General features: G+C 43.0%; 1 protein-coding gene and 1 long non-coding RNA gene across 2 annotated transcripts in view; one reads left to right on the plus strand and one right to left on the minus strand.

Moving 5' to 3' along the window:
• Nucleotides 1–2,823, minus strand: part of LOC135505692 (uncharacterized) — a 59,114-nt gene extending 56,291 nt beyond the window's left edge. Inside the window, exon 1 of the long non-coding RNA XR_010450306.1 lies at nucleotides 2,511–2,823. This is a non-coding gene — a long non-coding RNA (uncharacterized LOC135505692). The remainder of the gene's footprint in view (nucleotides 1–2,510) is intronic.
• Nucleotides 2,824–2,852: 29 nt separating this feature from the next.
• Nucleotides 2,853–27,377, plus strand: part of LOC135505691 (MAM domain-containing glycosylphosphatidylinositol anchor protein 2-like) — a 452,039-nt gene continuing 427,514 nt past the window's right edge. Inside the window, exon 1 of the mRNA XM_064924737.1 lies at nucleotides 2,853–3,694. Within this exon, the coding sequence (XP_064780809.1) occupies nucleotides 3,622–3,694 (73 nt within the window). The 5' untranslated portion in view covers nucleotides 2,853–3,621. The remainder of the gene's footprint in view (nucleotides 3,695–27,377) is intronic.

A 27,377-nucleotide genomic window follows, 5' to 3' on the forward strand; every position in this document is an offset into this window, starting at 1 on the left:
CATTAGTGAGGTCGGGCACTGATGTTGGGCGATTAGGCCTGGCTCACAGTCGGCGTTCCAATTTATCCCAAAGATCATTGATGGGGTTGAGGTGAAGGCTCTCTGCAGGTCAGTGAAGTTCTTCCACACCAGTCTCAACAAACCATTACTGAGCTCTTCAGTAAAGCCATTATACTGCCAATGTTTGTCTATGGAGATTGCATGGCTATGTGCTCGATTTTATACATCTGTCAGCAATGAGTGTGGCTGAAATAGCCAAATCCACTAATTTGACGGGGTGTCCACATACTTTTGTTGATATAGTGTGTATCAACAAATTGGCGAGAGCACCAGAGGAGTCTGTAGCACCCGCCCTCACCTTACTAGAATCTGAAGTCAAAATGTATACTGTTTGCTGATGATCTGGTGCTTCTGTCCCCTACCAAGGAGGGCCTGCAGTAACACCTAGATCTTCTGCACAGATTCTGACATGCCTGGTCTCTGACAGTAAATCCTAGTAAGACAAAAATAATGGTCTTCCAAAAAAGGTCCAGTCGCCAGGACCACAAATACAAATTCCATCTAGACACAGTTTCCCTAGAGCACACAAAAAAAACTATACCTACCTCAGCCTAAACATCAGCACCACAGATAACTTCCACAAAGCCGTGCATGATCTGAGAGACAAGGCTAGAAGGGCCTTCTACGCCATCAAAAGAACATAAAATTCCACATCCCAATTAGGATCTGGGAAAAAAATACTTGAATTAGTTATGGATTTTGCGTTTTAGGGTCATGAGGTCTGGCATCTCCTCAACAACCAAGAATTCACAAAATGGGACAAATCGCAAATTGAGACTGTATGCAGAATTCTGCGAAAACATCCTCAGTATACAGCGTAAAACACCAAATAATGCATGCAGAGCAGAATTAGGCCGATACCCGCTAATTATCCAAATCCAGAAAAGAGACGTTAAATTCTACAACCACCTAAAAGGAAGCAATTCCCAAACCGTCCAGGGGCTCTGTTGACAAACACAAACAGACCCCACAGTGCCCCAGGACAGCAACAGCAGCACAATTAGACCCAATCAAATCATGAGAAAACAACAAGTTAATTACTTAACATATTGGAAAGAATTTACCAAGAAACAGAGCAAACTGGAATGCTATTTGGCCCAAAACAGAGAGGACACAGTGGAAGAATACCTGACCACTGTGACCCGAAATGAATATGTACAGATTCAGTGAGCATAGCCTTGCTGTCGAGAGAGGCCACCGTAGGCAAACCTGGCTCTCAAGAGAAGACAGGCTATGTGCACACTGCAAACAAAATGAGGCGGATACTGAGCTGCAATTCTCAACCTCTTACCAAATGTATGGCCATATTAGAGACACATATTTCCATCAGATTACACAGACCCACAAAGAATATGAAAACAAATCCAATTTTGATAAACTCCTATATTTCTTGGGTCTTGTGAAGTCTCTCTCACTTGATGAGAACATTCCCACGACGACATAGACATGGAATCCCTTGTCACTTTAATAACGGAACACTGGACACTTCAATCATGTTTACATACTGTTTTACTCATTTCATATGTATATACTGTATTCTACTGTATTCTAGTCAATGCCACTCTGACATTGCTCCTCCTCGCATTTATATATTTCTTAATTCCATTATTTTACTTTGAAATGTGTGTGTGTATTGTGAATTGTTAGATACTACTGCAAAGTTGGAGCTAGGAACACAAGCATTTTTCTACACCTGCAATAACATCTGCTATATATGTGTGTGTGACCAGTAACATTCTATTTGATTTGTAACCTGTTGTCTCAAGGAGAGGGCAACCAGTGAAGAACAAACACGAAATAAATGCAACCCATATTTATGTTCATTTATTTTCCCTTTTGTACTTAAAACTATTTGCACATCTTTATAATACTGTACATAGCCATAATGACATTTGAAATGCCTCTATTCCTCTGAATTTTTTAGTGAGTGTAATGTTTACTGTTCATCTTGATTGTTTGTTTCACTTTTGTTTATGATTACACTTGCTTTGGCAATTTAAACATATGTTTCCCATGCCAATAAAGCCTTTTGAAGTGTGTGTGTGTGTGTGTGTGTGTGTGTGTGTGTGTGTGTGTGTGTGTGTGTGTGTGTGTGTGTGTGCATTCAGGTGTTTGGGGTTGTGGTCCTCTCCTCCTGCCTTTCCTCGCTGCAGAAAAGTAGAGTACTGTAACATGAATAGTTAGTTCATCTCATATATGAGACCCCTCTGTACACCCATTCAAATTCTAAGAGTTACATCAGTAGCCCTGTTGTAGCCTACTGCCAATCAACTGAAGACAATAACAATCAACGAAAGCGCCTTGTCTATAGAGAAGTGAATAAACAAGTCGGAATATGACCGGACACCTCGAGGTGTTTGCTGTTGATTGCAGTGTTCTGTTATCTCTACAGAATTCCAATAAATCCCTCTCTTTCTCTTTCTATCTCTCAATCCAGCAGCTGCACTCACCCACACGCCTCGCCTGACGCTGCGCGTAGCCTTCCATACAGATGAAGGCTGGAAGTCACGCACTCCTTGACGTAGCGAGAGACCGGTTGCAGTGCCGCTCCGTCTCCGAATCATCGTAGCACGTATTGCGCAGCGTGACTGATGCTCAACTCCCCCATATCCACCAATCCAGCCGGTAAAATACCGTTATCCTATAAAGTGGCAAGAGAAACGACGAGAAGCTTCTCATTTTATTCTACACCGGAATCATACCGGCAATCTGGTGCACGCACTGCTCTCTTTCCCCCTCCCTCTCCCTAAACCGGACTCACCCCCCTCTACATCAACATCCCCACCGGAGATGACTCGCGCACGGCGTCGAGATGCAGTGCTGATGTAGCGCTGTGCTGATAATCGCCGTTCTAGAACCCACCCGCTTGTAGCAGCAGGCAACCGTTTTTTCCCGAGTAGCAAATTGCAGAGAATATAGTTGTGATTTAAATGGTAGCGCTTTTCAAATGGCAGTTCATTGATTCTATCTAAACAGACCCAGATTAAGACATGACAACCGCTGGAACCGCTGAGGAGCCATGTCCCTGGTTATCTTCTCAACCATTCTGCAGCCAGGAGCATCAGTGTGACCACTCAGTGAGGAGCCCAGAAGATCAGCACTAACGTGACGGACAGGACCGAATATAGTCTACATCATTCTTGGGTCCCACCTACCTGAAACAGCCTAGTTCGTCCACTATCATCACTGACTGACTGTAGGCTAGGGCGTACTATTCTGCTCTACTCTGTCTCTCTTCCCTGGCTCTCTGTTTTCTACAGAACCGCCAAGACATCCATTGGCTCACTATACGAGCAGAACACCGCTTTTTCAAGTGAATTCGTCAGCCCTTGATTTATTTTGACAGTGTACTGAGGTGAAAACGTGCCTTTTTGCCTTCTGTGGTCATAAATTCAAGGCGCAACGCATTCAGAACATAAATTAATCAGCACCCGGATTGGAGCGGCAGCGGTGTTCGGTGATCTATCTATGCACGCGAGTTCCGCCTCGCCAACCTCCTTCCTCGCCCCGGAAAGGACTTCTCGCCTTTGAGTGCTGGAAATGTTGAGATTAACGTAAAGGATGGACCTAATAATTTCTGTTTTGGGGCTCCTGACGCTGTCTCTGGAGGGCATCCGTTGCCAAGGAGTGTACGGTAAGTGTGCTTTATCCTCCCACGGGTTGCAACAAACGTGATCATGACCTTGTAAAATAATTGCAACCGTACTATCTACCTGGCAACATAGCCTATATACACATACCCTCCGATAGTTTCTCCATAGAATCATATAGTGCTGATGTTGCACGGGGAGTTGAATTACATTTTATAGACTGGTGAGTGACCCGCGCCACGTTATTGAACAGAGAATATATCACAAACGGTATAATTCCGATCAAATCCTTCACAAATTATTCGTCTAAATATTGATTATCATTCACAGTCGATTAAGTCCATCCGTTGTTAGTGTCGATGTGGGTGCATTGCATATTGAGGACCGTCTATGTATCTTAACCTATTAAGTATGTTTTACGTTTGTAGATTCAGACAATGTGACCGTCACATTATTTCGTTAAGCGTCTCCTAACAGTCATCAGTGAGCGAGTGCTGTTATGTATAAACTTTTGGTATTCACCAACATGAATGGTATTCAAATAATGTATGAGCAGAGAGTGTCTATCTATCTCTCCCTTTCTCTCTCTCTCTCTCTCTCACACACACACACACACACATCATTTCAACTTCTAGTTTTTATCTACGTTTGTTTGAGTTGTCAACTAACATGAAATCAACTAAACATTTCACTGTCATTCGATTTAAGTGAAAAGTTGGGTGAAAAAGAGACAAAATTCCCTTAGAGTAATTTTTGGAAATCCAAAATCAGTCTTCCATGTTGATTCACGTAGAGTTTTTTGGTTTAAATGACGTGGAAACAAGTTGATTCAACCAGCTTTTGCCCAGTTGGACAGGAGTGTGCAAACAGTGGCACAGACTGATGCTCCCTTGGCTGAATAAGCATGTATGTTGAAAGCATGTATGTTGAAAGCAGTGGTGCTCTCACTGCTCTGCGGTAAAATCATATGAATCATATGACCTGAGAGAAGATTGTAGACCAGAGAGAAAGCTCCGGTCAGATCCAGAGTTTAAGACTGCCGATGCTGGTGGTGATGCTTTAGTACCTAGCAGGCATGCTATGTACTAGTGTCATTACCCAGAGCCATTGAGGGTCAAACTGAGGGATTCAATAGAGACTGCTGACGGGGATGTAACACATGACATTTCCAAGCAGCCCCTCCAAGGCCTCACGGCATAATGTGTAGAATATAACCTTGCGGGGGTGTCCCGCAAAACTGTGATATGCCACTGATCATATGGTCAATGCTACGAGTGCATTGTACATTACTACTGCTGTTGACCAATGAGGAGGCTGCAGACTATAGGGGGTCAAGTAGAAACTGGTGATGGTATAATAACATTATGGCGATGCAGTGCCAAGCTGGCATATTACCCATATTTTGGTACCATTCCATAGAATTTGTTTCATCCAATGCCTATGGTGCTAGAAGGGGGATTGAGAGGTTAGCTAACTGGAATGGAAGCAGGACACACCTGTTGATAGAGGGTTATAATGTCGAAATAGACATGCAATAAGGACCACTTCAATGGGCTTTGTTCACAGCCACTGCAACACAAAATTATTCAGTTGTTCACATATATATATATTTAGTGAGATGCTTTATGCTTGTACATACAATTCTCTTGCGCTCCGCTATGAAATGCATGGCAGTATCCCACACACTGCCAGGGTTGGTCATATTGGCTTCTTTTCTTGTCACATTTGCACGTGTTTTAACCAGACATTACATAGGTCTGCAGAACATGGGCAAAAAAATCTACACTGAACAAAAAATGAACTTTCACATGCAACGATTTCAAAGATTTGACTGAGTTACAGTTCATATAAGGAAATCAGTCAATTGAAATAAATCCATTAGACCCAATCTATTGATTTCACAAGACTGGGAATACAGATACCTTTAAAAAGAAAAGTAGGGTCGTGGATCAGAAAAGCAGTCAGTATCTGGTGTGACCTCCATTTGCCTTTTGCAGCGCGGCACATCTCCTTCGCACAGAGTTTATCAGGCTGTTGATTGTGGCCCATGGAATGCTGTCCCACTCCTCTTCAATAGCTGTGCATTTGCCCACTGAAATCGGTTACGACTCCGAACTGCAGTCAGGTTAAGACCCTGGTGAGGACGACGAGCACACAGATGAGCTTCTCTGAGATGGTTCCTGACAGTTTGTGCAGAAATTTTTGATTGTGCAAACCCACAGTTTCAGCAGCTGTCCGAGTGGCTGGTCTCAATTGATCCCGCAGGTAAAGAAGCCGGTTGTGGAGGTCCTGGGCTGGCATGTATATACGTGGTCTGCGGTTGTGAGGTCGGTTGGATGTACTGCCAAATTATCTAAAATGACGTTGGAGGCGGCTTATGGTAGAGGAATAAACAATCCATTCTCTGGCAACAGCTCTGGTGGACATTCCTGTAGTCAGCATGCCAATTACACATTCCCTCAATTTTTTTTACATCTGTGGTATTGTGTTGTTTGACAAAACTGCACATTCTAGAGTGGCCTTTTATTGTCCCCAGCACAAGGTGCACCTGTGTAATCATCATGCTGTTTAATCAGCTTCTTGATATGCAACACATGTCAGGTGGATGGATTATCTTGGCAAAGGAGAAATGCTCACTAACAGGGAAGTAAAAAATGTGTGCACAACATTTTAGAGAAATAAGCTTTTGTGCAAATGGACAATTTCTGCCAAAATTGTTTTACAGCTCATGAAATATGGGACCAACACTTCACATGTTGTGCTTAGATTTTTGTTCAGTATGATTCAGATTTTTGTTTTTACTAAATATTGCGATTTGACTTGCAATATAGATCAAAACACTTGGGTGAACTGTTTGAATCATATAAATAGAATGATACATCAAAAAGCAAAGTGGAAAGCAAAATCATTATTGTTTAGAACAATCTGTTGACCGCATTTGACCTAATGTTGGGAGCAATCTGTTGACTGCATTTAACCCAATGTTTGGAACAATCCGTTGACTGCATTTGACCTAATGTTGGGAGCAATCTGTTGACTGCATTTAACCTAATGTTTAGAACAATCTGTTGACTGCATTTTACCCAATGTTTAGAACAATCTCTTGGACCGCATTTGACCTAATGTTTGGATCAATCTGTTGACTGCATTTAACCCAATGTTTGGATCAATCTGTTGACTGCATTTTACCCAATGTTTGGAACAATCTGTTGACTGCATTTTACCCAATGTTTAGAACAATCTCTTGACCGCATTTGACCTAATGTTGGGAGCAATCTGTTGACTGCATTTAACCCAATGTTGGGAGCAATCTGTTAACTGCATTTTACCCAATGTTTAGAACAATCTCTTGACCGCATTTGACCTAATGTTGGGAGCAATCTGTTGACCGCATTTGACCTAATGTTGGGAGCAATCTGTTGACTGCATTTAACCCAATGTTGGGAGCAATCTGTTAACTGCATTTTACCCAGTGTTTGGAACAATCTGTTGACTGCATTTGACCTAATGTTTGGAACAATATGTTGACTGCATTTGACCTAACGGAACAGCATGCAAACGTAGCTCTTTACATTCATACCTGTATACGGGTTGAAAATGGCAGATTTGGACACTGATAAGCGCCTCAGTTGGAATGCAGTGGATGTACAGTAGCATGCTATACATGACGTCAGAGCTTCACAGCTCTGTATGGATTTTGACTGGCAGCCGTTCTAAACTCGAGCACCGTGTGTGACAAGGAGTTGCTTTCAAATGATGCTTACTTTTATAAAATACCATTTTTGGATTGCTTAAAAAACAACAGTAACTGTGTGAAGGCAGGGACGTAGGGCTGTATTCCAAACCAAAACTACTACAAGTGTGCTTGCTCTAGTTCCTCAACAGCAAATCTAGGAGAGCTCAAAAAAAAACACCTTATAGTTGAAGACTCTTCTTACAGTCAAAAAAGTGCATTGAAATGACTTGGGAACTGTGTACACTTTGGAGAGGTGTGGGGCCACCAGTTAGACCTTTCTTTCAAACCCTTGTCATTTTGTTTTGTTTTATGTTGCACCTACCCCAAGTTTTCCACAAATATTCTCATCATGTTACTGAATGTATCCAGAGTCTTTTCAGATTTTGTTATCAACAAACGGCACACAAAAAAGTACAGTTAATGTAAAATGCACATATAATCAACAGTGTAATGTTTCGATTCAGTCTTGTCAGGTGAACTGTTATGTCCTCAGTTGTAGTCTAGTAATTTTCCCATAATCTTCAAACTGTTCCCTTTAAATTACTACCATAGTTGTGCATATACTTTCCATATTTCTTTTGTAAGAAACATTGATATTTAGCCTATCCATATAGGCCAATTCCCACGAGTGTAAGGAGTTTAAAGTAGATCTAACAGCGAGGTGGAGGAACTGCGCTGCTTGAGTGAGGGGGCGTAGTTTGTGTGTGTGTGTGTGTGTGTGCTTGCGTGTGTGTGTGAAGCAGCCGAAAGAGGAGGAACAAAACAGAGTAACCTATGAAAACGTCACATGCGGCTGACTGTCATTTCAAAATATTGCGATAGGAATCTCTCGCGAAATGGATATTACACATGTCAATATTGCGATAGGAATCTCTCGCGAAATGGATATTACACATGTCAATATTGCGATGGGAATCTCTCGCGAAATGGATATTACACATGTCAATATTGCGATAGGAATCTCTCGCGAAATGGATATTACACATGTCAATATTGCGATAGGAATCTCTCGCAAAATGGATATTACACATGTCAATATTGCGATAGGAATCTCTCGCAAAATGGATATTACACATGTCAATATTGCGATAGGAATCTCTCGCGAAATGGATATTACACATGTCAATATTGCGATATCGATGTGAATTCGATTGCTTGTGAAGCCATAATATTACAGTAGAAAGGCCTATTCACTATTCAAGGTATAACACTGTCAATATGCCATAAGGCCAATTACCTAAAATCCCAGAGATACACAAGCGTTCTCTTTCTTACCATCAGAATTAATCAAACGCATACCATATCAAAGCTATTGCCTCATAGCATATGCCATACATATGTACATCAACAGGCACTCATTAAATAAATCATGTCCCGTAATGCTCCTCACGGTGCATAGGGAGACTTCCTGCTTTAAACTACAGGCCTGCTAATTGGCGTCAGCACTGAACAGCAGCCCTCGGTTGAATGAAAAGAGAGAGGAACAGATGAAATTGTTTGTGTTCTTGTCTCTTTCAGAGAAAGGAAAGAGGAGCAGAAAGGGGGTGCTGACCAACCAGATCTCACCCCCGTCCCTCTGTCCGTCCGTCTTCCCAGGGCTTTCTACGCATCTGTCTGCTAGGTCTTGTGGTTCAGTGGCTTTCTATGTGTAGGGGCAGAGTTGATGGGCTCATTTATATTGACATCCCCCATTCGGTAATGAGAAATCACATGCCTTCAAGAGAAAGTGAGAGAAAGTGTGACAGAGAGAGTGAGAGAGAGAAAATATTCTTGGTGGCTTTTTAGGAAGATCCAAAAGGACTAAGACCACTAAAGGCTCTTAACCCCCTATCCCCCTCCCCCTTAAGCTTATAATAAGACAACATGTACGTGTGCATGCCCTGCATGACCGCATCAGAGCAGTAGCTTGTGGCAAAGACTTCATGCGATGTGAGCATACAGTATACTGTAGACCATGCGTGATTATGTTGGAAGGAGCCTCTGCCGAAATATGCTGTACATGTTCAAATCAGTATACAATATACAGTACATACAGAATGGGGATGGCTCCAGAGAAATGGGTTGAATTAGGAGGGTTTTTTCCAGGGTTCAAATTCAACATTTATATTTGATGGATGCAAAATGACAATATGCAACATTTCATTGTTTAGGAATGGGAAGCATGCATGACATCATAATACATCATAATGATGCTAAATGGACACAAGTGAGGAATGATGATACAAGACATCTTGGCTTGTTACCAATTTCTATCTTTGTATTAATATATAATATTCTCTGTTCCATCACATATATTCACATTCTGTACCAGCTTAACAAAATGCATGGTGCAACACATGAACATGACGCTTTAGATAATACTGTACACATCATTCTATTCACTGTAGTATTCTGTTGCCGTTTTAGATGTCAGTCCGACTCTGTTTCGGGGTCGATATGATCTTGTAGCAGTCGGAGATGATTAAATGACTCTGCCAGAATCATTATTGAGGGCTGATGAAGGCTGGTCAGAGCTTCAAGGCTGCAGGCCACAGGGGTCTAAAAAGACACTATACTACAAGTACTACTGCTGTAACATCTGCCCCCCCCCTCTCCCTCGTCAGTTTCATTCTTATGAGACCAGCGTCAAATTTGAGGGGAATCGTGGATTTTGTGATAGAGGCACCACATTTCACACACAAGTCCTTATCAGTGTATTTAGCTATTGTGCCATCACCAGGGCTCTAAAGTGCGGTCAAGTTGATTCCGTTATTTTGGGAGCAATGTGCACCGGAGGAATAAAATCTCCCAGATGATAATTGTTGTAATGAGTCGCCTTCACTGTGCCGTTCTTTCAGAATGCCCTATGCAGCACCATTACTTCAGAGAAAACGTCTTGCTTCAAGCCCAGCCACGTCAAAAGATCTGACTCATATAACCAGAGCAGCATTTTTATCTTCCTATAGCAGATCGCAGGTACAGAATTCTACATTCATAAACCATGTTGTGGGCCTGTTCTAAAACTACTTGTGCTGTTAACCATTTATTTACACTTGGTTTATGTGTATGCAGTACACTACCGGTTGAGAGAATGCCAAGAGTGTGCAAAGCTGTCATCAAGGCAAAGGGAGGCTATTTGAAGAGTCTCAAAACTAAAATGTATTTTGATTTGTTTAACACTCTTTTGGTAGTACATGAATCCATGTGTTATTTCAGTGTTTTGAAGTCTTCACTATTATTCTGCAATGTAGAAAATAATACAAATAAATAAAAACCCTTGAATAAGTAGGTGTTATAAAACCTTTGACCGTTAGAGTAGATTTAAGCAATAAGGCCCGAAGAGGTTTGGTAATGGCCAATATACCACCACTGGTGTGTATTCATGGATGCCAAGGTAAGCCATGCTTCCCAAATATAATGAAGTTAAAAAAAACTAGTTAAATAAAGGTTAAATATAAATAAAAATTGCCAATCAGCTTGGAGCTAAACTGAGTGAGCTCAACTGTGAATGAACCTAGTGCCCCCAAAAAAGGGTCAAAGGAAGCCAGTTTGGATTTAGCTTCACGCCAATCACATTTAAAAGCCAAATGTCAGAAAAAAACTTGAATTGTTGCACCTGGTTGTGGTGTTGTCCCCAGGTGGCTAGCTAGCAGTGGTGTAAAGTACTTAAGTAAAAATACTTTCCCTGACACCCAAAATTACTCGTTAGATTTTGAATGCTTAGCAGGACAGGAAAATGGTCCAATTCACACACTTATCAAGAGAACATCCCTGGTCATCACTACTGCCTCTGATCTGGTGGACTCACTAAACACCAATGCATCGTTTGTAATTGTGACCAGATTCAGGAAATTAGGTGTATGTCGCAAGTCACAACTTAACAGGAGAGCCATTTGAACGTAAAAAAACATTTTTTTTTATCAAAATGTGTTTTTTGGCAGAAATAACATCTTGAACATGTGAACTTTCATGTGCCTTAATAACAAATGTGTATGCCATCAAAAATACAAATACAATTGTTAAATTACGAGCCTTGTTGGTTAAGCCACAGAAAAAGTTATCAACCTTCGCACTAGCCATGATTGCCTGAGTAAATGACTGGGCTGGACATGCCGAGAAAGGAGTTTGGATTAATCTGATTGGTCTGCCATAGAAGCTTGTCAGTCTGTGTTGGTAATCCTGTCGAACACGGCTTTAAAAAAATGTATTTTGTAGTGGAGCTACATAAGTGTGGCTCCACTTTCATGAGGATCAATTTTTGAAATCAGTGGAATTAGAGTATGATAGCTAAAGAGATGGAGAAAACACCTGTCTCCGGATTTCATCTTCAAACTAAGGGCAACCGTGGCATGGCATTCCTGTCAGGGAGACGCGTCCATGCACGATGATGTATACAGGTAAGATAGTATTGCGTTAGCTAGCTAACATTACATTTTCAGATATTACACGTTTTCTCATTTTGACAGAAAGTGGTTTCCTTTCAATCTAATGTTAGCTGGCTGGCTCCCTAGCTGATGTTAAACGTTTCCCAGAGCTGTGTACTGTTCTAGTTAGAGCCTAATGTTAGCTAGCTAACATTGGACATGGTTGGTTAGTTCCCAGCACTGTGGCATTGTTAGCACTGTTTATCGTTTAACTAGTCATCGTTGACTGGCTGGCTCATTCGCTAACGTTACGTGACGTGTGTACAACACCCATTGAATATGGCCGGTAAACGTCTACAAAAAAAGAGTAATGAAATTGTTGCCAGCAGAGCTGGTTAGGCTCTTTTCATGTTATCCAGAGGTAAACAAATCATCGGCCAGAGAGTCAAGTGTGTCAAGTTCGAGAGCGAAACGAGATGGGTGGGGCTAAAGCTTAGGGTGAGGGTGTGAACAATGCTGAATGGGGACCACAGTCCGGACCACAGTCCGGAACCTCATGCGACGATCCACAGTCCGGAACCTCCTGCGACGGTCCACAGTCCGGAACCTCCTACTCGACAGTCCACAGTCCGGAACCTCATGACAATTGACGGTCCACAGTCCGGAACCTCATGCGACTCGGTCCACAGTCCGGAACCTGGGGGGAATGGCGACGATCCACAGTCCGGAACCTCATGCGACGGTCCACAGTCCGGAACCTCATGCGACGGTCCACAGTCCGGAACCTAATGCGACGGTCCACAGTCCGGAACCTCATGCGACGGTCCACAGTCCGGAACTTCATGCGACGGTCCACAGTCCGGAACCTCATGCGACGATCCACAGTCCGGAACCTCATGCGACGGTCCACAGTCCGGAACCTCATGCGACGGTCCACAGTCCGGAACCTCATGCGACGGTCCACAGTCCGGAACCTCATGCGACGGTCCACAGTCCGGAACCTCATGCGACGGTCCACAGTCCGGAACGTCATGCGACGGTCCACAGTCCGGAACCTCCTGCGAAGGTCCACAGTCCGGAACCTCATGCGACAGTCCACAGTCCGGAACCTCCTGCGACGGTCCACAGTCCGGAACCTCCTGCGAAGGTCCACAGTCCGGAACCTCATGCGACGGTCCACAGTCCGGAACCTCAAGCGACGGTCCACGGTCCACCATGGACAGAAACATGACAAAGAGCTTACATTGATTGGACAAAACACTTTTAGTTGTCACTGTATTAGACTAATCATAGGTGATTTGATAATGTTGAAAATGAAATGGTGCTGATAAACTACGGTTTGCAGGGCTTAAACCACACAGTTTATAATGTTGGCTGGCTGACAGACATGTTGGCTGGCTGACAGACATTTGTATCACGTGCAAGGCACAGGTGAGCATAAATTGAAGTAATTTGCTAATAATTGGCTCTTTTTATTTTACTGAACTGATGGTCAGTCTGAGTGGAGGGAGGGGGAGTTTAGCAGAGGTTCCACCTTTTCCCAGCTCCTTTCCTCCAGTGAGACTGACCAGAGAGAGGGGACACTGTCTTCCATGGTGAAACGCGAGTTGGGTCGCATTATTTTCGCCTCATGCACAAATTTGTGTTGTTACGACCAGAGAAAGTTAAATATTCCTCGATATTAAAATACGATTTGCTCATAATAATAATAAAAATACACTTGGCTACTCATTCAATGTAGCTGCAACTCGAGTGAAAGTAGGGAGAAGCACATTTTATGATTTGTAAAAGTGTTGAACAGCCGCCCGAGTGACGAAGCGGTTTAAGGAACTACATTGTAGTGTTTGAGGCGTCACTACAGACCCGGGTTTGATCCAGGGCTGTGTTGCATCCGGCCTCAACTGGGAGACCCATTCGGCGGCGCACAATTGGCCAAGCGTCGTCCGGGTTAGGGGAGGGTTTTTCCCGGGATGTCCATGTCCCATCTCTCTCTAGTGACTCCTGTGGCGGGTCGGGTGCAGTGCATGCTGACACTGTCACCAGGTGTACGGTGTTTCCGTCGTGTAAGCTGTAGGAACAGTGATTTGAGCTGATTGGCCAGCACAGTAAGTGTAATTGATTTAGCCACAGCTCTCCTGGTCCACCGGGTAGGCGGAGTTTGTCCCTTCAGACAAATGAAATGGTTCAAAATGGGAACCCTTTGCCTACCCGGTGTGAGGGCTTCTGAATCAAGAGCACCTACTGCCAATAGCACAAGACGTTGGCTTTTCTACAGAAATGTTTGGTGATCGACTAGGAATGTCTGGCGAGATCGACTCGTTGGTGACTACGTGTCTAAATGATAACATGAAATAAGGGAGAGGAACACGTTTTGTTTTCTTCTTGTTTTGAGGACCATGTCTACTCCGTATGATATGATGAAACTGTAGCTGTGAGTTAAAGTGTAAGTAGTATCTTCATCTGGCGACGACACCTTCAGTTTGCATCACAGTCTCTGACAGACAACTGCACTGGGAGCTCTGAGATGCTCTTGATAATGTCTCTCCATTGCTCCACAGAGGCAATAGAAGCAAAGTCCCCACCTCTTCTTTCCCTCTCTTGCGTTGCCATTGAAGTCCCTGTGATTCCTGGGGTTTCTTTTCATGAGGCTTGGTTCAGACGCTTTGGCTTCTAAGCTATGCAAATGCATTCCGCCAGTGAAACTAAAGCCGTCTTTGTTGGTTCTCAGAAGCCTCCTCCACAAAGTCCTTCATCAATGCTCTTGGATCTGGACCCTCACATTTCCCACCATAATGAGACACCAGAGAACTCCCTCTCCCTCCCTCTATCTATCTCTCTGTCGTTATCCCTTTCTTTCTCTATCTCTCCCTTTCTATTTGTCGTTATCTTGCCCCCTTCTTACTCTGTACACTTTGCTAGCACACAACCCACCAGGGGAGAATGGGGTAGAGATGAGACTGAGAGGGGGGGAGGGACATTCTGAACAGCAGAGACACTTTGGAGCAGTGGAGTGGTGGGCATATAAGGGACTGGTCTGTAACCCTGGGTGGGCCCTCAGATTGCTAGTACTCTCTCCCATACTGGCAAACTTACTCACACAGAATGTCAGCTCTCATAGGACCCAGGCACAGGAGACTACTGTGCTCTGCAGTGCTTGGAAAGCAGGCACCAGTTTATACCTGAGATTGGAACCAGTACACATGTGATTGCTGCTAGTTCCTCATCTGATGTGAAACTTACTCATACAGAAAGCCAGCTCTCACAAGACCCAGTCTTTGGAGAGTTTCCTCTGTTTAATGTTGGAAAAACAGGAGCTAGGTAGCAGCCAATCTACAGTATATAGCCTAATTAGCCTACTCCTGTCTACACAAATACATTACATTATTTAAAGTAGGCTACTAAAGCAACATTTGGCCACGTAGGATAATTAGCTTCTTTCAAAAAAATAAGTGAGTTCTTCTCGCACTCTCGTTTTCTGCAGAACTGTGTGGGAAAAGTCACTAAATGCTATCAAAACCGTAGAAACCCTGATGTCAAAACTCCCCAAAGGCAGCCTGAAAAGTAGTAGCTCTTTTACTAATAAAAGTCTCTGGATGGGTCTGAAAATTTGATAATTATAGCGTCAAAGTCACTAAATTGGCAACACCGCAAACAGCACAGACACTGGACCTAATAGCCTAGTTTCAGACTCCTACTTATCCTTGCACCTTTGAAGACTAGTCAGTTCCAAGCCAGTCGTAAGAACTTAGATGTTTTACACTATATATACAAAAGTATGTGGACCCCCTCAAATTAGTGGAATCGGCTATTTCAGCCACACCTGTTGCTGACAAGTGTATAAATCGAAAACACACAGCCATGCAATCTCCATAGACAAACTTTGGCAGTAGAGTAGCCTTAGTGAAAAGCTCAGTGACTTTCAATGTGGCACCGTCATAGGATGCCACCTTTCCAACAAGTCAGTTCATCAAATTTCTGCCCTGCTAGAGCTGCCCCGGTAAACTGTAAGTGCTGTTATTGTGAAGTGGAAATGTCTAGGAGCAACAACAGCTCAGCCGCAAAGTGGTAGGCCACACAAGCTCAGAGAACTGGACGGCCGAGTGCTGAAGCGCGTTGCGTCGGTTGCAACATTCTCTACGAGTTCCAAATTGCCTCTGGAAGCAACGTCAGCACAAGAACTGTTCGTCGGGAGGTCCATGAAATGGGTTTCCATGGCCGAGCAGCCGCACACAAGCCTAAGATCAGTATGTGGAATGCCAAGCGTCAGCTGGAGTGGTGTAAAGCTTGCCCCCATTGGACTCTGGAGCAGTGAAACGTGTTCTCTAGAGGGATGAATCACGCTTCACCATCTGGCAGTCCGACGGAAGAATATGGGTTTGGTGAATGCCAGGAGAACGCTACCTGCCCCAATGCATAGTGCCAACTGTAAAGTTTGGTGGAAGAGGAATAATGGTCTGGGGCTGTTTTTCATGGATTGGGCTATGCCCCTTAGTTCTAGTGAAGGGAAAACTTAACGCTACAGCATACAATGACATTCTAGCTGAATCTATACTTCCAACTTTGTGGCAACAGTTTCTTGTTTCAGCATGACAATGCCCCCATGCACAAAATGAAAGCCTTCTCAGAAGAGTGGAGTTATAGCAGAAAAGGGGGGACCAACTCCATATTAATGCCCCTGAGATGTTCGACAAGCAGGTGTCCACATACTTTTGGTCATGTACTGTATCTCTGAACACTCAAAAGCTTGTTTCTCCTCTGACTGTTGGATAAGGGGAACCATGGTGTGTTAACAACACTCGGTGGAGTCTAGATATCCTGACTGGCAATGTGTCCAGCCTGAGATACCATTGTGGGCAGCTCGATGGTGAGAGAGTTTTGCCTGTCTACTCTCTGCGGACCGACCAAGCTCCACTGTCACCCAGGAGCCGGTGTCCATGACATCAACTCTCTCCTGCCCACGGTTCTGGCCAACTACCCCAATATTGACACCATCGTCACTAACGTAGATTTTAACGACCTTCTCACTGAAACATGGCATCTTCAGACTGTAGCGCTGCTTATATTGAGTGCATGAACAATACTCTGTCACCTATTCTGTCTCCTTCTTGTGATGATTTAGTTGATAGCAAATTAAGGGCAACCATTGATGCCATAGCTCCAGGAATGTTGAAAAAAGAACACATCCCCTTGGATGAGGGAGGAAGCTAATAAATTAAAGAGAAATTGCAGAAAGGCAGAGTTGCAGTTGTCCATTATGATAATCTGAGAGAGCAACCTGGCATATATAACAAGGCAATTAGAAATGCCAGACGGGCTCATTTTTCTAACTTGATCACTAATAATCAAAATCATTTGAGTGCTCTTTTCGACCATTGATGGCCTGATAAATCCTGTCGTCCGCATCTAAATGTGATGAGTTTGGTGCATATTTCAAAAAATAAGATACTCAGCCTAATGTTTGTTATCAGTGAAGCAAGACCCGATGAGAAGTTTGATATGTGCCCTAGCCTACAATGCAAAGGTACTATGGATTTATTTTCGCCTGGTTGACACAGACATGCTCAGGAAAGTGATATCACAACTTAAGCCTTCTACCTGCCTTCTCGATCCTATCCCCACCATCTTCTTCAAAATAGTTTGTAATTGCATATCTGAAGAAGCGCAAGGTATTGTATAAGTCAATCTCCAACCTTCAATTCTTAATCAAAATTCTGGAGAAATTGGTTTTCAAATTCAAAAAAGCTAAATTATTATTATTATTATTATTTACAAATTCCAATTTGGTTTTCAGGCCCACCGCAACACAGAGACAGCCTTAGTTAAAGTGGTAAATGATCTTAGAGCCAACACAGATGCCAAACAGCTCTCTGTCCTTGTACTCTAGGATTTAAGTGCTGCAGTCAACACTGTTGACCATGATGTCCTTCGGGACAGACTGGAGAGGTGGCTTAGCTCTCCGGTCCAGTTCTTAATTGGTTTAGGACCTATTTAGCCGGTTAAGATTTGTTTGTCACCCTTGGTGAACATAACTCAGAGGAAATACATAACAAACGTGGCGTTCCACAAAGGTTTGATTACGGGTCCGGTACTGTTCCGCTTATATACGTACGTTACCCCTTGGCAGCATTATCAGATGGCACAGTATGGATTTTCACTGCTACGGAGACGATACATAACTTTACATTTCTGTGTCACCAGGATTTTAACTCCATGGATAAATTACAAGACTGTATTAGTCACCAGGATTTTAACTCCACAGATAAATTATAAGACTTATTTAAATACTGGGATGGCTCACAACTTCCTCCAGCTAAATCAAGACAAGACTGAGGTACTTATTGTTGAAGCCAAAGCACAGAGAGAGAGTCTGGCTGCACATTTTAATTCACGTTCAATAAAGATAAAACACCAGTTGTTATTTTAGATGATGAAATCAATCTCGAATCCCACATTAGGAACGTGACCAAAATAGCTTTTTACCACCTGAGGAACATTGCCAAAGTTTGGCTGTTTCTCTGTCAGGCTGATACAGAGAGACTCATCCATGCTTTTATTACAAGCAGGCTTGACTAATGTAATGCTCTCCTGTCTTGTCTACCCAAGAAAGCCATTGGCCAAGTACAAAACATACAAAATGCTGTAGCACGGCTACTGATCAAGATCAGACGGAGAGCACACATTACACCAGTTTTAAGGTCTCTGCACTGGCTGCCTGTAATTAATTTTATGATTCTTCTATTGGTTTTTTAATCAATCCACGATTGTGCACCCCAATACATGTCAGACATGCTTTTAAATTACGTACCCAGTAGGTCCCTCAGGTCCTCTGGCACTGACCTTTTAACTATCCCAAAGCCTAGGACCAAGAGGCATGGAGAGGCAGCCTTTAGTTATTATGCCCCCAGCCTTTGGAATAGCCTGCCAGAGAACCTGAGGGGGGCTGAATCTGTGGACATATTTCAAAGAGATCTTAAAACACAACTTTTTAGCTTTGCTTTTCCATAAGGTGCTTTTTAGTTGTTCAGTTTTTATTGTTATACTTTAGTTTTTTATCCTCTTATGTTTGTTGTTTAGTAAATATTAAAGTAAAAAACATTTTTTTGAAGCATTCCATGTCTGAAATGTATAAATAACGCTTGATTTAATTTGACATGCCATTAAGTTATCCTGAAACTCATACCTCACCATTGTTATAGCCCCCCCACCCTTTATTTCCCCCCTGTTACAGACCCACCACCCCTTACACTAACTACTTTCGAGTTCCTTGGTGTCCACATCACCAACTAACTATCATGGTCCAAACACAAACAAGACAGTCGTGAAGAGGGCACACCAAGACAGTCGTGAAGAGGGCACACCAAGACAGTCGTGAAGAGGGCACGACAACACCTTTTCCCCTTCAGGAGACTGAAGAGATTTGACATGGGTTCCCAGATCCTCAAAAAGTTATACAGCTGCACCATCGAGAGCATCCTGACAGAGAGCACCCTGACCGGTTGCATCCCCGCCTGGCATTAGCAACTGCTCGGCATCTGACCATAAGGCACTACAGAGGGTTGTGCGTGCGGCCCAGTACATCACTTGGGCCAAGCTTCCTGCCATCCAGTACCTACTGTATAATAGGCGGTGTCAGAGGAAAGCACAAAAAATAGGCCAGAGACTCCAGTCACCCAAGTCATAGACTGTTTTCTCTGCTACCGCACGGCATGCGGTACCAGTCCGGACCAAAAGTCTCCTTAACAGCTTCTACCCCCAAGTCATAAGACTGCTGAACAACTAATCAAATGGCCACCGGACTATTTACATTGACACCCCCCTCCATTTGTTTTGTACATTGATGCTACTTTCTGTTTATTATCTATGCATAGTCACTTCACCCCTACCTACATGTACAAATTACCTCAACTAACCTGTACCCCTGCACATTAACTCGGTACCGGTACACCCTGTATATAGCCTTGTTATTGTTGTTTAATTGTGTTACTTTTAATTATTTTTTACTTTAGTTTATTTGGTAAATATTTCCTTAACTCTTTCTTGAACTGCAATTTGTGGAGTGGTTGAAAAAACGAGTTTTAATGACTCCAACCTCAGTGTATGAAAACTTCTGACTTCAACTGTATATACATATTAAAGCTAATTTTTCAAACACTCCAAACATTTCTTGTTAACAAACTATAGTTTTGGCAAGTTGGTTACGACATCTACTTTACATCTAAGTCGTTTTTCCAACAATTGTTTACAGACAGATTATTTCACTTCTAATAATGTATCACAATTCCAGTGGGTCAGAAGTTTACATACACTAAGTTGACTGTGCCTTTAAACAGCTTGGAAAATTCCAGAAAATTACGTCATGACTTTAGAAGCTTCTGATAGACTAATTGACATAATTTGAGTCAATTGGAGGTGCACCTGTGGATGTATTGCAAAGCCTACCTTCAAACACAGTGCCTTTTTGCTTGACATCATGGGAAAATCAAAAGAAATCAACCAAGACCTCAGAAAGAAATTTGTAGACTTCCCCCAAGTCTGATTCATCCTTGGGAGCAATTTCCAAACGCCTGAAGGTACCACGTTCATTTGTACAAGCAATAGTACGCAAGTATAAACACCATGGGACCACACAGCCGTCATACCGTACATTGGTGCGAAAAGTGTAAATCAATCCCAGAACAACAGCATCTTCCTCCTCAACAGCATCTTGTAAAGATTGAGGAAACAGGTTCAAAAGTATCTATATCCACAGTAAAACGAGTTCTATATCAACATAACGTGAAAGGCCGCTCAGCAAGGAAGAAGCCACTGCTCCAAAACCGCCATAAACAAGCCAGACTACGGTTTACAACTGCACATGAGGACAAAGATCGTACTTTTTGGAGAAATGTCCTCTGGTGTGATGAATCAAAAATACAACTGTTTAGCCATAATTACCATTGTTGTGTTTGGAGGAAAAAGGGGGAGGCTTGCAAGCTGAAGAACACCATCCCAACCGTGAAGCTTGGGTGTGGCAGCATCATGATGTGGGGATGCTTTGCTGCAGGAAGGCCTGGTGCACTTCACAAAATAGTTGGCATCATGAGGACAGAAGATTATGTGGATATATTGAAGCAACATCTCAAGACATCAGTCAGGAAGTTGAAGCTTGGTCGCAAATGGGTCTTCCAAATGGATAATGACCCCAAGCATAGTTCCAAAGTTGTAGCAAAATGGCTTAAGGACAACAAAGTCAAGGTATTGGAGTGGCCATCACAACGCCCTGACCTCAATCCTGTAGAAAATATCTGGGCAGAACTGAAAAAGCATGTGCGAGCAAGGAGGCCTACAAACCTGACTCAGTTACATCAGCTCTGTCACAGTGGTGGGTAGTATATGGGGCTTTGGTAACAAAATGGATGGCACCATGATAGACTTCATTCAATTTGCTGAGTAGAGTGTTAGAGACTATTTTCTAAATGCCATCGCCGAAGTCCATTATCGGTAGCATAGTCAGTTTTGCGAGGGTATGTTTGGCAGCATGAGTGAAGGAGGCTTTTTTGCAAAATAGGAAGCCAAATCTCGATTTAATTCTGTATTGAAGATGCTTAATATGAGTCCGGAAGGAGAATTTACAGTCTAACCAGACACCTAGGTATTTGTAGTTGTCCACATATTCTAGTCGGGCCGGCGGGTGCAGGCAGCAATCGGTTGAAGAGCATGCGTTTAGTTTAACTAGCATTTAAAAGCAGTTGGAGGCCACTGAAGGACTGTTGTATGGCATTGAAGCTCGTTTGGAGGTTTGTTAACACAGCGTCCAAAGAAGGGCCAGATGTATACAGAATGGTGTCGTCTGCATAGAGGTTGATCAGAGTGTCACCAGCAGCAAGAGCGACATCATTGTTGTATACAGAGAAGAGAGTCGGCCGAGAATTGAACCCTGTGGCACCCCTGTAGAGACTGACAACAGGCTCTCCGATTTGACACACTGAACTCTATCTGAGAAATAGTTGGTGAACCAGGAGTGGCAGTCATTGGAGAAATAATAGGCTATTGAGTCTGCCGAGTCTGCGGTGATTAACAGAGTCGAAAGCCTTGTCCGGGTCAATGAAGACGCCTGTATTTTATCGATGCGGGTATGATATCGTTTAGGACCTTGAGCATGGCTGAGGTGCACCCATGACATTCTCGGAAGTAGGGGTAACCATGGCCAGCCATAGCAAAATGCTTATTTAAATGATCAATTATCATAGATTTATCGGTGGTGACGGTGTTTGCTAGCCTCAGTGCAGTGGGCAGCTGGGAGGAGGTGCTCTTATTCTCCATGGACTTTACAGTGTCCCAAAACTTTTTGGAATTAGTGCTACAGGATGCAAATTTTTGTTTGAAAAAGCAAAGCTAGCCTAAGCTTTCATAACAGACTGTGTATATTGGTTCCTGACTTCCCTGAAAAGTTTCATATTGTGGGGGCTATTTCAATGCAAATGCAGTACGCCACAGTATGTTTTTGTGCTGGTCAAGGGCAGTCAAGTCTGGGGTGAACCAAGAGCTATATCTGTTCTTAGTTGTAAATGTTTTGAATGGGGCATGCTTATTTAAGATGGCGAGGAAAGCACTTTTAAAGAATAACCAGGCATCCTCTACAGACAGAATGAGGTCAATATTTTTCCAGGATACCCGTGCCAGGTCGATTTAGAAAGGCCTGATCGCTGAAGTGTTTTAGGGAGCATTTGATTGTGATGGGGGTGGTTGTTTGACCGCGGACCCATTGCAGATGCAGGCAATGAGGCAGTGATCGCTGGGATCCTGGTTGAAGACAGCAGAGTTGTATTTAGAGGGCAGGTTGGTCAGGATGATATCTATGAGGGTGCCCGAGTTTACGGATTTGGGGTTGTACCTGGTAGGTTCCAGGATAATTTGGGTGAGATTGAGGGCATCTATTTTAGATTGTAGGATGGCTGGGGTCTTAATTAAGCATATCCCAGTTTTGGTCACCTAACAGTAAAAACTGAAGATAAATGGGGGGAAATAATTTGCATATGGTGTCCAGGGCGAAGCTGGGGGCTGAGGGGGGTCTATAACAAGTGGCAACCGTGAAAGACTTATTTTTTGAAAGGTGGATTTTTGGAAGTAGAAGCGTGAATTGTTTGGGCACAGACCTGGATAGTATGACAGAACTCTGCGGGCTATGTCTGCAGTAGATTGCAACTCCGCCCTCTTTGGCAGTTCTATCTTGTCGGAAATTGTTGTAGTTGGGGATGGAATTTTCAGAATTTTTGGTGGCCTTCTTAACTTCCTAAGCCAGGATTCAGACACAGCTCGGACATCAGAGTTGGCGGAGTGTGCTAAAGCAGTGAATATAACAAACTTCGGGAGGAGGCTTCTGATGTTAACATGCATGAAACCAAGGCTTTTACGGTTACAGAAGTCAACAAATGAGAGCGCCTGGGGAATAGGTGTGGTGCTGGAGACTACAGGGCCTGGGTTAACCTCTACATCACCAGAGGAACAGAGGAGGAGTAGGATAAGGGTACGGCTAAAGGCTATAAGAATGGTCGTCTAGTGCGTTGAGAACAGAGAATAAAAGGAGCAGATTTCTGGTGGAATAGATTCAGAGCATAATCTACAGACAAAGGTCTGGTAGGATGTGAGTACAGTGGAGGTAAACCTAGGTATTGAGTGACGATGAGGGCGGTTGTGTCTCTGGAGGAACCAGTTAAGCCAGGTGAGGTCTCCATAAGTGTGTGGGGTGGGATAAAAGAGCTATCTAAGGCATGTTGGGCGGGTCTGGGGACTCTACAGTGAAATAAAACAATAATAACTAACCTAAACAGCAGTAAACAAGGCATATTGACATTAAGGGGAAGAATGTGTAGCCTAGTGATCATATGGTTCAATGAGCAGCAATAGGTGAGTCAGGGAGCCATTCGGTAGTCGCTACTACGCTAGGCTAGCTGGGGACACGGCGATTCAGAAAACCGGGGCTAGCAGATGGTTTATTGGCAACATCTCAATGGAAAAGCCTGTTGAAACCTCCTCGGACGATTACGTCGGCAGACCGGTCGTGATGGATCGAGGGGGCTACGTGTCGGAAATAAAGGGTCCAGGCCAATTGGCAAAAGAGGTATTGTAGCCCAAGAATTAGCTGGAAGACCTCTTCGGCTAGCCGGGAGATGGGCCCAGCTCGAGGCTAGCTCCAAGCTAACTGGTGCTTGCCTCGGGATAGAGGCGTTAGCCAGCAGGCGTTAGCCAGCAGTAGCCACTCAGGTTTCAGCTAGCTAGCTACGATGATCCGGTGTAATGGTCCAGAGCTTGTGGTAGGAATCCGGTGATGTGGTACTGAAAAAGCAGTCTGATATGCTCTGGGTCGATATCGTGCTGTTGCAGACTGGCAGGTATTGACCGAGCTGAAGCTGGCTGGTGTCCAAGTTAATGGTGCAGACCACTAGCAGTGACTAACTGACTACTAGCTAGTAGCTAGTTAGCTGGCTAGCTCCTGATGGTAGGGCTGCGGTGTACGTGGGACGTTTGCTTCGGTTTTCATTCTGATAGTGCTTTTTCTCCCCGTAATCTGCTGACGCAATAAGGTCCTCAAACTCTGGGAAGTGCCAGGGTGGAGAAGATATTAAAAATGCATCCGGGTCCTCTGGGTCTGTCTTTACACCAGACATCGCCAGTGAAATTACAGGAGACAATAAATGATTCTGTCCAATAAACAACTCTGGAATCTCAATTAATCTCAACGCTAAAAAAGCACACACAAATCTGTGGAACAGGTCTCCACTTTTAAAAACTCCGTATGGTATTTACAATGTATGGATTTGTTCACATTTATAAACTAAACTGCCTCACAACTAAACTGCCTTCACATGTCCTTTGCTCCCTCTGTCTGGGGTGTCCGACGACTTATGCCTGTCTCTCTCTTTCAGTATGTTATAGATTTGCAGCTGCATCTGAGGAGTCAGTGTTACAATGGTTAAATGCTTCAAAATCCTTGGGAGAATTTATGGGACTCCTCACCTTCAAAATCTGCCATGCTCCACTTTCCATCTGTGTACCTTAATCTCAGCTGACTAACCTAGCAGACAGTACATGAGTGTTGTGCGGACTGTTCTACCTGAGACATGAGAAAAAACATGAAATTCATGATTTATGATATTCGCACCTATAATTCATGTTACATATGTGGCCCATCATTAGCAAATTAATAGGGTTCAAATATGAGTCTTTAGCTATCTACCACCAATGTGCAAGTTGTAAAAGTTACGAACACCTGTCTCCCTTTCTGGTGCATTCTCTGGATACGTGCTCTGCTATAGCTGCTGCTGTTGGGATAGTTGGAATAGTTGAGCTACTTGTGTCATCAGTCTTTCGTTCATATCAGCTAGTGTTGTAGTCCAGCCTCTGATTCAGCCTGGCCCTTACATGATGAGTTGTTGGAAATCCATGCCCTGGTTTGGTGATGCATCGTTCCCTTGTACAAAGAGACTCCTGGCGGGCCTGCGGGTCCCACAAACTAATTGTATAAATTTAAAAAATAAACAGGCAATAACCTCTTGTCTCCTTTGCTGTATTTTAATAGGCTTGGTTATCTAGCTAATTAATTACCAAGCTATCCATTCTTCCACCAATGTTTGGTAGTTAACATTAGCCAACTATGCTTTGGTAGCTTGTTAAAATTAGCTTGTTTTATCATGTTACAAGTAAAATCCATGTAACATGATCATTTTAACTACAAAATGTGTTAACCAGCTAGCTAGTAATGTTAGTTTTTGACTAATGTTATTGGCTGTAGTAATTTAACTTCTTCTAATGTTACAGCTGCTACAGCGCTATCCAGCAGAGGTAGCTATGCTAGCTGGCGAGATTGCTTTGTTGACAAATAATAGGACTGCTTCTCACATTGTTGTGGAGTTGCATTTGGAAGGTTGTGGCCTTGGGGTGTAGAGTATTGTGGACTAAGAGTACAGTTATAAACCTTATCCATAACCATTTCCATGGCTTGGTGCAACATTGTTAGCTACAGGAATATATATTTTTAAATAGCCTCAGGTAGAAAACACCCCCCAATGAATTGTTGTGCCTTGCAGAGTTTTCAAATCGCATTCATTTGATTGGTAATTTTCAACGGTCACACTCTCACTTTTGGTTTTGTAAATTTGATTGGATTATTTACATTTTAATCACGACACGCTCCCTTTTATTCCCCTGTATTTCAGTTTTTGCCAGTGTTTCATGAAACTACACTTCCTGTCCCATCAGTGCGTCGCTCCCAATGACTATATATGGTCGCTCATTGGTAAAAATGTTTTGGTTCATATACAAGTAGACCAGATGCAGCTGCTATTGCATTGGTGTCTATGGGAGAATCACTCCTTAAGTAGACCAGAACTGTGTTAATTTTTTCAATGGTAAACTGTCTTAGTAAAACATCTTAATTTATCCACAATTTTTGGCTTTTTAGGTGCACAGATACATACCCAAGACTTGGCTCAACGTGTGTATTGGTAATTCTATAGAATATCTCTACCTCACATATTATTGATTAACGATTGGCTGTAAGAATAGACTGTGTTGCTATCATGTCAACGTGTGTATTGGTAATTCTATAGAATATCTCTACCTCACATATTATTGATTAACGATTGGCTGTAAGAATAGACTGTGTTGCTGTCAAAGAGTGAATGATGACTGTGTTCATGTCAAAGCGCAAGGCAGATTACACATTATGGACAACGTCAGAATGAAGTTCACAAAATGCAAGGGAGTATGCTGACACAGGTGAAGACCGAGTCAGAGAAGAAAAGAATAGAGTCTGAAACTGGGGCCAGATTCTCTGAAATATTTAAATAGCCATATTTCATGCCCATAGACATGTCTGTAGTTGACCCTATGCATAATATTTTACTGGGGACAACAAAACACGTTTTTACTGTCTGGAAGAATATTGGTGTGCTGGATGATGGAATACTAAGAAATATTCAGCTTAAAATTGATGCACTGAAAGCACCTACAATGCACAATAATGGAAATATTGGACATGCGTTTAACTTCTTATTTGCCCCTAATGGATGGCCATTTGTGGAGGATGCCCGTTATGATTGCTGGACCCATTTTGTCAAAGCCTGTACCATCTTATGTAAAAGTTATGTCAAAATGGAGTGAGTTGGAGGGGCTCATTGCCACATGCAACCGTTCTGTGAGAGCTTTGGAAGGTCGTATGGAAAACACTATTGCACACCAAATATGCTCCTCCATAGCTACTTTCTGAAATTATTTTTGACTATGGTCCAGTATTTGGTTTCTGGTGCTTTCCATTTGAGCGAGCAAATGGTTTCATCAGCAAACAGAAGACCAACAATCACAGCATCTCAGTTCAGTAAATGAGCATGGTCTTGCCAACTGACTATGAGGAACTTGTTTGCAGGTGGTCATGAGAGATGACATACATGTAGGTCCTGATGGTACCAAGTACTTACATGCCATTGATCAGAGTGAGAATAAGGATCTGATCAGTGTTTAATTTGTAGTGATCTCAGACATTATTTGCCTGCCCTTTGAACGGATGTTTGTCATAGCAATGAAGATAGGAATTATCTGTATAGTCTACACATGAATGTATCCAAACAAGGATCTCACCATTGTACAGCTGGCAGAACAACGTGATAAGGT

The sequence above is a fragment of the Oncorhynchus masou genome, chromosome 19, assembly GCF_036934945.1.
Source record: "Oncorhynchus masou masou isolate Uvic2021 chromosome 19, UVic_Omas_1.1, whole genome shotgun sequence".
In the NCBI taxonomy this organism is placed as follows: domain Eukaryota; kingdom Metazoa; phylum Chordata; class Actinopteri; order Salmoniformes; family Salmonidae; genus Oncorhynchus; species Oncorhynchus masou.